At 41.0% G+C, this 11,614-nt stretch overlaps 1 protein-coding gene across 1 annotated transcript in view; it reads right to left on the bottom strand.

Annotated features, from left to right (window-relative positions):
• Positions 1 to 10,678, bottom strand: part of LOC100741215 (paired box protein Pax-6-like) — a 12,459-nt gene extending 1,781 nt beyond the window's left edge. Inside the window, exons 1-4 of the mRNA XM_033319583.1 lie at positions 10,219 to 10,678; positions 5,395 to 5,684; positions 1,236 to 1,323; positions 9 to 92 (exon numbers count right to left, since the gene is read on the bottom strand). Coding sequence (XP_033175474.1) covers positions 9 to 92; positions 1,236 to 1,323; positions 5,395 to 5,684; positions 10,219 to 10,291 — 535 coding nt within the window. The 5' untranslated portion in view covers positions 10,292 to 10,678. The remainder of the gene's footprint in view (positions 1 to 8; positions 93 to 1,235; positions 1,324 to 5,394; positions 5,685 to 10,218) is intronic.
• Positions 10,679 to 11,614: the final 936 nt, after the last annotated feature.

Below are 11,614 nucleotides of genomic sequence, written 5' to 3'. Positions count from 1 at the left end.
AAAGGCACCCGCTGGTCCTGTCGATGGATCCGCACCTGGCACACCGCCGGCGGTTTGGAGCAGGCGGGCGTGAAGGGACAGCTCGTTGACACCTGCAATCATACCGTTTTTGCAGGGATTTTAGTTCGTTGCGAAAGTTTTTTCGACCGCCACGGGGTTGCTCCGTTTTGGCCGCCGAGGAGAATTAGCATTTCGCGATCCAACTGCGTCTTTGTCTCGATCGTTTGTCCAGAATCAATTGGCCGTTCGTTAAGAGCAATGGCTCTGATCGTGGCGTTTATTCTATCTGCTGGTTTCTTTTCTTGTTTCGGCTGTGTTTCGGTGTGATGGTTGTTAGATGTTCGCTAGTGACGTTAGATGAGAGGAAAATTCAGGAAGAGGAGGTCGTAGAGGAGAGAATCGAAGGAGAAACTTGCTTGTTCGGAAAGTTCTAAATGGTTTTTAAGAAAATTGAAAGGCAATGTATTTTCATAGACTGCACACTTTATCGCATGTTGTGTGCTCATACAATCGAAAAATGTATGGTAACACATGTATTCGATAGCTTCATCGTTGAAAGAACTGGATGGAGACAAAAATGAATAAATACTATGCTATGTATAGTGAATAAAATTGATCATATTTTCTCATTGAAGAAGAAAACATTGTAGATTAAACCTAACATTTAGATAGTTGGTAAAAATTCGTGATAAAGGATCCTCTTCCAATCCTGTCAAATGCAATACAGAACACATTCACTGTTAAAAACTCGACAAATTTTTTTAAAGCTCGAGGGATGGGACATCTTGAACAGTCAATTAATTTTGGACAAAGCAGATCTGAAATTAGGTGTTTCGACTGAAGTAAAGATTTCATTGGTTTGTTTACCTAGAATCTTTAAAAAATTAACGAATGACTAAAATGAATAGATTATCCAAATTAAGATGGACGATCTATCGTTTTTCGAAACCAAAAATTTATCCGTTTCTTCCAGATAGCTGGCCGTAAAGTTTCACAGAGCACCAATCGGACCATTCATGAAAAATTAAACGATCAAGCTTCCGTCGCACGTTGTTCGCGTGTGGTAGCTACGATGGCCGACACTGAAATTAGATGTAATTGATGTTGATTGCATCTACCTTCCCTAACTTTCGCGACTCGTCTTTTCGCATATTAAATCGGCAGACCACGCGATTCTCCCGTATTGAAATAAAAAATCGAACGAGGAACAATTCTTAAAAGAGACGTGTACTCACCACTTTGTTCGACGTGCATAAAACTGGTGTCTCTGCCGAGCACTTTCTCCTTCTTACGCCATTTCGCACGCCGATTTTGAAACCAGACCTGCAATCATAAGAATAATAAATTTGATTTCATTTTAATACAACACTTGTAATGTATCGTAAAAACGTTTAATCGCCTGAATCATTTGAAATGTTTTGTCTTAAAATATTGCCTTCAATTTAGATTTGCAAGGATTAATTATTCACCGATACAATATCATATCAGAAGAAAATATCGAAATATTTATTTAGTATTTGACGATACTTGTCTTATAATTGAAGTTTATGTTAGTGGTGAAACTATATTATGTTACAGATACAATCTGTCTGTGTCGGATCGCAACCATAATCCATACGACGAGTATGAGGAGAAATTATAAAGATTGATGAAACGAAATGGACACGGAAAATAAAATTATTTGAATCTACTCTGCATATGTAAATAGTGCAATTTTTCATTAGAAAATAGATAGGATGCAATCTTTTCATCCATTCCCTTTGTTCTGTATTAGGGGGGACGATTGTCGCGTAAAATCATCGAATTATTTCTTAGAAGAAAATACGCGCGAGCGACGCATGAGAACCCCAGGCGGCCGTATCAGAACCAGCCAACAAAAGCTTGCTCTCGAGGTTGATTAAGCTAATTGTTAACAATTATCCTGATTTCCTCCGTACTCCTGAGTGGTAGCAACCCCTGCCCTCGCACCTCGCCGCCCCTTCGAAAGCCCCCAGCACACCGTTACCGCTGGCCCCGTTGCCATATAAATGCTTTCGCTTTCCGCCTGGGTTGCTCTGATTTTTCGTGGCCACTGGCAGATTCCGCGAGAAGCAGACAGAGAACGAGGGAGAGATTGCATTTTACATCCTGCCTCCATTGTGCGGAAAATCCAGTGTTTTTCAGTCGACGACGTTCGTCGCCATTGATCCAATACGCGTAGATCGTTCGATGATATCTATTGCACCTGGATCGTAATTTCGAAGATGTTTGCTCGAAGATTTTTCATAATTCGTTCCTGAATGATTAGACACACGCGGTTCGAACCAATTCGAAATTATTAGACAGACATGATACAGATTGGAAAAGGATTGTAATTAACGTGTGTGTAACGTTGGAAATTACCGAGAATATTTCGAAATAGAAATTAGGAATATCGTTGATAGAAACTGGAAATCAAGGAAAGTTTTGAAAGTGACTTGGAACGTTCAGTTGAACGGAGGAGGAGCTTGGAGGAAGGGAAAGAGGCGAACGTCGCGAGGCTGGAGAAGGAAATTCAATTGCCTAATTGCTGTTAATTATTTAATCGCTCCTGAATACCCCGCTAACGCCTAAGTGCTCGCAAACCTTGCAGCGCGTCGTTTAACCGACCCAGCGCGAACCCGAAAGTTTGAATCCCCCCATCTACGGTCCGTACAATCTCGGTGTAACGTTTCCACCGCCGTCTCTACCGCAAATTTCCTGTCGACGCTCTCTCTTACTTGTTGAAAGCACCAGAGCCAACATTTTTCCTATGACCTTCGAAATTCCATCTATGACGACCTTCTAATATAGTGTTACAAAATAGTAGATATAAAAAGAACGCTCAACCTGTTAACCGGCTTATTTATTACGTAAAAATGAACTTGGAAATGAATAAAGACAGATTGACTTTATGATATAATTTGTTTTTGACAGAAATAAAATGACGCGTAAAAAACAAGAATTATTTAAATACCTAATTTGAAATTTGCATGTCCACAAAATTAGCAACCCTAACGGTAAATTAATCTCTCTTCTTTGGGTAACAAATGGAATTTTACTGGATGTGAATAGTTCAGTAATGTATTTATTCTGTTGTAATGTATGTATTTCATATTTAATACGAAAAAGTAATTTGCTCATCGTAATATACTTACAATGAAATAAGCACTAAATGAACATGGATATCACTATTACGGTGTTTCCATGATCGAACAAAATTTTGGTTACGAAGAAGATAATTCCTGCTGTTTCGCACGTCTCTCGAGACGCGGAGCGTCTTTTGTTCTAACTGCGATTAAAAAATCTCTTTGAATCGATAAACAAACACCGTAACAAAAAAGCGAAAGCTAGAAGGCTCGACGCGACGCGTCTGTTACGCGGGGAATGGGAAGCGGGGCAGAAACGATTCGCGATTCCATTACCATCCAGGCCGATCGACGATCGAACACGATACATCGGCCGGCCATTAATACCGAAAAATGGGTAATTTCGCATCTGGAATTGAGGGCGGCGTGGGAGGAGGAGTAGCGGAGGATTTCCTAGATTGAAATAAAGTGGCCGTGGCACCACTGCGCCGCGGCGGATCATTTAGCGGTTTTGTCGAGCGACGGCCAATTGCCGGCATTGTCGCTTGGCTGTACCACAATGGGCCAATCGGAATGCTCTCTGTCTCTTTTCAACTGCACGCCACCCTTCGACGACGGCACCATCCACGACCCTTCTCTATACTCTACATATACACACACACACATATATATATCTACTATCTATATATGTATATATATATATATATATATATATCTATACACACACACACACACACACACATATATATACACAGTGCTCTTTCTTACTCTCTTCTTCTCTCTTTCGTGATCAATCCCTTCTTCCGTCCCGCTTCAATTCACTGTTTCATTCTAGCTAAGAAGCTCCACTGTTCGTCTCCTTGTTGCACGTACGAGCGAGGGTGCCATGATGGTTACGCTAATCGTGTAACCGATTTCCATCCATGGAAAAGTCATAATTTATGGGAGCGTCGCCAATACTTCAGTTCAACCCCTCTTCTAGTCTCCATCGCCGACGACATCGTCGTGTGCCGATTCTACGTCACGTAATTCGGACTCGTTTCGTGAATGATCGAGTGATAATGTTGGTGAACCCTAGGGCTGATATTTATTTGGGTTCGTGATCAAATTAACGTGGTCAAAAGATTTCCAGCCGAGGACCTTTTTCGGAGGGAAAGAATATTGTAGAATACGGGGAAATTAAAGAATACATCGATATCGAAAACGAAGTTTTCTCTGTCAATTTTTAGAATCGACATTTAATCAACCTAACGTGAACGACGAAGTCATAAGGAAAAGCGTTGGATAATTATGTCGAGGTTATTTCTTTGAACCTTCAAACCGATTAAACAATTTGAATCGTTTGAAAATTATAATTGCGCATGTAAATCTCTTTCCCTTCTTTCTCGTCTATCTTTTTTTAGTTTTTCACTTCTTCGTTCTTTTCTTTTTTTTTTTTTTTTTTAGTTCATAAATTCAGTTTCTTTTCGCTCCCCTTTTTTATTTTTATTTTTTGTTTTCACTGACGTCAAAATATGTGCAGGTGGTGCTCTCTCACAGCCGTTAAAAGGCACGGCTGGAAAATAATTTCAAAGCAGATTACGACCCCGTACGCTCTTTACCGTTCGACTGGCTCGTATAAAATTAATCCCTGTAGCATGAGTATGGTTTGGCGCGTCTTTCGCGAAATTACAGACGTCGAAGAGAAGCGGCAGATTTTCGGTACAATAGTATGTAATTAGTTGAGAGGCCGGCGCTGAAGTTGCGGCTCATTCACCAACGGCTTTCGTTCGAATATCAAGCTTGAAAAGCTTGCGGTGCGCATACACAGTTTTAAAGACAATTTCGAACATCTTGGCTAGTATACTCTTATCGAGCCGTGGCTAACGTTGAAAGAAATATCCTACGACGCACATTCAACAAATTCTTTCTTCGATCACGAAAATTACTTTGTGCGTAAATATATTTAATATAAATACAAGAATACAGCTCTGGAGTCGTTAAAGAATTGTACATTTAAAATTTAAATTTCTTAAAAAATGTATGGTTTGTTATGATACGCTACCTACGTTTTCGTACTGTACAGTGGGCAAGTTAAATAATATATATATGCTTAATAATTTATAGCTGAGAATCTTTTATAAGACAGAATAGCGAATTAAATAAATTGTGTCAGATGTTTTGGTACTAATTTTATAATATCAGCTATTTTTGCATTTAATTAAAAAATATTTACTTATCATAGTCCCCCTTTTCGGAAGTTAAGCTATCAGCAATGAATAATGAAAGTAATGAATAATGAAAGTTTCGATTAAATAATTGAACTCACCTGCACCCTAGCTTCGGAAAGGTCTAACCTCATCGCGAGTTCTTCTCTGGTGAACACATCTGGATACTGTGTGTTTCCAAAGGCCTTCTCGAGCTCGTGCAGCTGGTACGTGGTAAACGTAGTGCGGGACCTTCGAACCTTGCGTGGCCGATCCGATTCTCCTAGATTTAACCGGTCCGACTCTCCTAGATTTAAAGGGTCGTGCAGGCCATCGTTTATCTGATGATCACTCAGATGACCGAGTTCTGTATCTCCGGCATCACCGATGGCATCGGACGACGTCGCGTGATCTGCAAACAAGAACGAAAAGACTAATTCACTTCGAGTTCGGATCATTCAACGAATTAAGACGTTCCTTTTCCTACAATTCTTTATGCGTCATTCGACTAAACCGTTGCTATTAGAAACTAAATTTATTTTCTAATTGGCTAAAATCAAATACGTCGAAATACTACTGAAGATCTTTTATATTTTTACTTTCTGAACTTAAAGTACACAATATTTCCTTCTTCTTGCATTATTGTATTATAATATCTTGTAGTATACATCACAGTTTAATTGTTCTATACAAATCGGAGGTTGAATTACAAAGTGTAGAAGCTTAACTGATTCAAATAACTCTACCTTATCATCATTGCGGTGTTAAGCGACGATATTGGTCTTTAAATCGTTAACGTCTAGATTCATCGCGAGGTATAGTGAAATAGAGACATCAACCGATGGCTGGTGTTAAAGGGCCAGGGATCGTATTGAAGTTCGGATAGATACGCGTATCAAACGGTAGCGCGGGCCTTCGATACTTGAGCGGAAGAGAGGATCGGGGCGATTAAGCTAAATCGTCAGCGCTGCCAAAACGAAATTGACGTTCAGTTGATATACACAAGCGACGAGAAACAGCGAGGAGCACAGCGTGAACACTGGCGCGAGAGGAGGTGGAGGGGAGTGTGCGAGGGACAGAGAAGGGTTGGAGATGCTGCGGGGTCGGTGTGGGTGCAATTTCATTTTTAAGCCGCGCAACGACTGGACGCCGATATACGCCCGATACGCCGATCATGTCCGATCGGCGGATTTGCCAATTTTAAGCCTCACCCGGCGCTTCATTTTTTGTACATCCGCCTATATATGAAATATAACGCATCGATGCGAACCTGTACATTATACGTACACGCTCGATAGTACTTAAAAACCGTTGCCGTCAGTGATTAGCAAATATCACGAGTGCATGTCGTACACCGGTGCCCCCCGCTCGTTCGAACCCCCCTTACGATGCAACAACCCCTTGCACGTAGCGAACGTGTATCACACGCGCCCGTTTCTCTGACCCTTCCTTCTCCCTCTATCTAACTTTTATTGCCCCTGTCGCCTTTTTCACTCGCTCTCTTCTTCCGTCTCTATTTGTGTCTGCTTTGTCGTCTTTTCTATGAACATTTACGTCGACCGAGTTTAAAGAGCTCATTAGAGTATACTACAAGCAGAATGTAGTATGATATTTTTTTGTAGACTGTTCCGCAGCGGGAAAGATGCTTATGATCTCTTTAAAAGCGCGTGTTGATAATACTTTAGGTGTTTATTGACAAGAAAAAATTGTCGAGTGAAATTGTATCGGCTCTTTATCATGCAGTTAGGATTTTGCTTGCTTGGTGAAGATAGAACATATTTATAAAACGAGACTTGTGTTCCATAAGTTTCAAGTTGCGTTATTTGTAAAATTTTCTTCTGAAATTTCATTCGCCTTATTACTAAACCAGTCATGTGATATGTAAAAGAATTTATAACCTGTAACCTGTAAAATTTCATTGATAACATTGATTCAATCGTGCAAGACTATAGAGTTATAGGAACGACCACGAGTAGAAATAGTGTCCTCTGTAACGTGTTTTAATCTAGAAAATCCTAGGTTCATTAGCGGAATCTATCTAATTAGACAGGGCGACGCTTTTGATCTCATCAACATCGACCACGAAATTAGATAACAACGCGATAACGACCACCGCAGGTAACTTACAAAGTTCGAATATCAGTATCTCATCCTTGTGCGCCGCTTCCATCATCCTCTTACACACGTTTGCTTGAACTAATTAGAAGCGCATTTACTACTCGTGCGTAATAACGCTAATCCTACTTTTCGGTGCCGCTCTAACTGCCAGTTGTTATAAATTGCGAACGAAGCGAATTGTTCGAACTGGCACGCATGTCGACTCTCTTTCTCCCTATGCTGACAAAGAGATAAAGATACGAGGAAGAGAGAAAGGAGTGATACGTGCGTGCATATGTGTGTGCTTGTGCGCGTAATCGCACTAACATTTACGCAAATAACGTACGGATAATCCACAGTGAATAGAGAGATTTTTATGTTTTCATGCTAGGGGTACAATGGGGCACCCACTTGATGCCTAACTCTCCGCTGCTTTTTATTAAATCTGCGACCGACCGATAGGGGTTGAGTCGGAGAGGGTGGCCCGGAAAGGCAGTTCGCGGCGCGAAATTAAAGATTTATTTACCGTGTTACGCTGACCACATGCCTCGATATATCTTTTTCATCGATACCAGCTCCTCAAATTTATCCTTTAATCGAAATCTTTCTAAGCTCGCATCGAGGAAACGTTCAACGTAATATGGAAGGCTGAGGTTTGGAATCTAGGATCTTTGCTGGACTTCATTTCGATAATACGAACCTATTCGCCAAACATGTACAATAAGATTCAGTAAAGAAAATTCAGTAATATAGAAGATTGAATTTGTTGGTTCGGAAAGCTACCTAAACTTCGATTGATGTTTTTATCAAATGAAGAAATATTATAGCTGTGTATATGAAACGCACAAACTAGACGAAAAGTAACAAACCAGAGAGAACGATTTCGTCCCTGTAAATCACTGTATCAAAGGAACGAAAACGAAATTCTCCGATTATTTTCCATTTCTCGACGAATCTAGATTCTGTTGATCCATGAACCGAGAACGTGTCGATCTGTAGGTGATACTCGGCGAACCGTATCAATGGACACTCGATGCACGGGTATTGTCAGACGCATTAATTATGTTAGACGACTGTACGATCGAAATCCGCAAACACATCCTGATTTCTGCACGCCACAATCGGGACGGGCCAATAATCGGTCCACCTGTATACAGTGATCATCGACTGTATTCCTACTTGTGTACTCGCATGTATCATGAAACATACGTAAGCACGTAAACCAATTCGTAATGTATGGAAATTTGATCAAGCAGGAATCGTCGTAATTAACGACTACCTGAGAAAGAAAAATGAAAAGAAATTGTCTGTATAGAAATGTACATAGCTTTCCTATGTATTTAGTAAATCCCTAAACGTTGCAGATAACGAGTTCAGGATAGCTCATACCCCACGTCTTGCTGAACAAGATATATTTCGCTAGAACGGATTACACAAGGTCCGGCTTTACGTTGAAAATCTAATAAAATCCTTAAGAGGGTTTACGGGTAATACGTTCACCGCTAAACTGGTCGGGATAATCCTTTACGGAGCAAAAAATCACCGTACCACGAGTATCTTCGCGGAAATTTAATAAGTGTAGCTTTACGCGAGGTTGATTAATCTTCTATGTGTGTCAGTGGCTACGTATCGGTATGAAATACGAATCTACGATTTTTCTACGAAGATTCACGTGACTACTGGTACACTGGCGGAACAGTTTTCCCTTATTCCGTTAATCGCTTTATACTTTCATAATTGAAGAAGAGAAAACCCCTTCTTTGTAACGTGTTAATAGTCACATCGTGTTTTAAAGCGTCTTTTGATGTCGTGTCGTGGCGCAGTTATATAACGTCCTGACTCGTGTATAGAAATGACTCTCCATAATTTATCGCGAAACAGCGAAAGCAGCACGTGGCGCGAAGTAGGAATTAACAATATTATACGTAATCGTGATTTTTTCTTGAGAAATTCATTGTTGGATATGTTTTGATGAAATAATTGCGTGTTCGTGCGTTTGCACGGGGAGCTCCCACGTAAAATGGCCTCGCAAACAAACGTGCACATGCAGCGGTGCTGGGTCGTTCGCGTGCTGTAAGTCACGTTGTAAATTTACATCGCGCTGATCGTCGCTATAGATTCGAACTTCGACCTAATTAGCCTTTTTACGCTTACGGCAATTAAAGTTACGTACGCGTAACGAAGCGGAGAAGCTGAGAAACTGGAATTTTTCCTAACACGATGATTAACGTGCGTATTACGTAGATTAGAGAAAAACGCAAACTATAGGCAGAAAACTACATAGAAGATCGATCGGTCGATCGATGTTAACGATTTTAAAAATCGGTAAAACGCCATTTGCTAAATTGCCATACAATTACGTCGGCCTATCTGATGCGGTTGGTCGATGGGTTAAGATAGATAACCCACTTTGTTTTAGTTAGAAGGAAACTTTTTATCGCAATCGTGACCAGATCGATGCGGCAGTAATAAAATGTTGGTAAATGAGACCTTAGTTTACTTAACGATATTAGATACTAGATAATAATACAATATTGCTCGGCGAGTTTGTGGAAGCCGCGCGGGTGTTTCGCAGCGAGTAAATAGAAACTAACAGGCCCGGACCGTCTCATTTTCAACGTTATAGCTATTTTGTTTGGAATAATTACTGTCTAAATAAGTTAAAATGTGACAAACGAGACGAGAACGATAGAGTATTTTCGATTGGATTCGTTAACTGAACTCGCACGACCCGACGACAACGATCTGACGATCCTAAATGCAACGATCGACGACGTTAACTTCATTTTTATTCGCCACTTTCTTTTACGTGATTATAGGAGATACACGAAGAAAAATAAAGATCTTACCTTCGTCCTTGCCGTGTCCTAATATCTGATCGATGCTGTACACGTTCCTCTTTTGATTATAAGTTTGCGCCATTCTTCTTCGCGGCAGCGTCGCCGGAAATTGCAGTTGAAATCGCAAGCCAAATAACTATCGGATGCAGCGTTCGGTACACGATAGTTCACTGACGACAGATCCTCTCTTATCGGGTATACCCGATCAAGAAAATCGTATTTCCCGCTGTTGACTTGCAGATAGATGGAGCTTCGTGGGAGAACGTTCTTTTTGGCGCGAGTGAGAGAAAAGGGAAATACACGTTGAGAAAAAATACGCGCGTGTAAGGTAACTGAACGATGAAACGAAGAATCGAAGGAGGATAGAGAAATGGATAGAGAAAAGGAAAGAGAAAGACGACGGAGCGTCGGTAGTTCCACGCGACTCTGACTTCGAAAAGAAAATGCGTCAAACGACGGCGCACCACGAACTGGCTCGTCGGACATGAAAGCAGCCCTTAATATCGCATACAGTCGCCCCACCTCGCATCCCCTAACACCGCCATATTAGCCTCCCCGCCAATGAGGGCGCACGCTTCTCACCCAAAGCCACCCCGTACTCGGGGCTTGAATGAGACCTGGGCGGGGAATATTTTGCCCTTTCCGCGTAAATCCCCGGATTTTTTTCCACCTCCTCTCCTACCCCCTCCCTATTCGAATCTTCCTCCTTCAATCCGATCCTCTCTCACCCTGTGTCCATCTTCGTTCATCGTGCCCTCATCCCGTATATTCATCCCTTTATCTGTCTTTCCAATCCACCTTTCTCCCTCGCGCCGTTTCGTATTCGATCCATTGCCGCGATATTTTCTTCCTCTTCCTTGAGAATGTGAGATTATTTACCGCGTTCTTCGGATGTACACGAATTCTCTGTAATCGCAATTAATCTTCCTCCCCCGCGTGGTTATCTGGCTAAAAGTAGATACAATGTTTTAGAGATTTCCTTTTTTTATTTTTCTTCTTTCTCCGAGAGAAAAGAAAAAGTTCGTCAAGGTTTAATTTCTTTAATTTGACTATCGCTAATTGTCAGCCTAAATTTGGTCGCTGTAGAAATTTTCAATTATTCCAGAAAATTTGAAAAACGATACGCTACACAAGCGCCATATGCCCGACAATTTATTTGTTTGCCAATTTGTCCTTAGACAAGTTTGTCCTCGGACAAACCTAACGGTCACATCAGGTAACCCAGAAAGATACTGTAACCCCATGCTTTCAACGTAATTATGAGAAATAAGATCGCCTATATAGATCGTGCCTATTCACGAGAACCGTTCGAAAATTTGCTAACGATTATCCTGCTTATTCTAAGACAACGCCTTTCGATGCACAGTCTGGATGGAATCAGTAGTGTAATCTCTAAGACGTGGTT

This window comes from Bombus impatiens, unplaced genomic scaffold, assembly GCF_000188095.3.
Source record: "Bombus impatiens unplaced genomic scaffold, BIMP_2.2 scf_0171, whole genome shotgun sequence".
In the NCBI taxonomy this organism is placed as follows: domain Eukaryota; kingdom Metazoa; phylum Arthropoda; class Insecta; order Hymenoptera; family Apidae; genus Bombus; species Bombus impatiens.
Note: the sequence above shows the minus strand (reverse complement) of the source record. Positions and strands in the feature narration are given on the sequence as shown.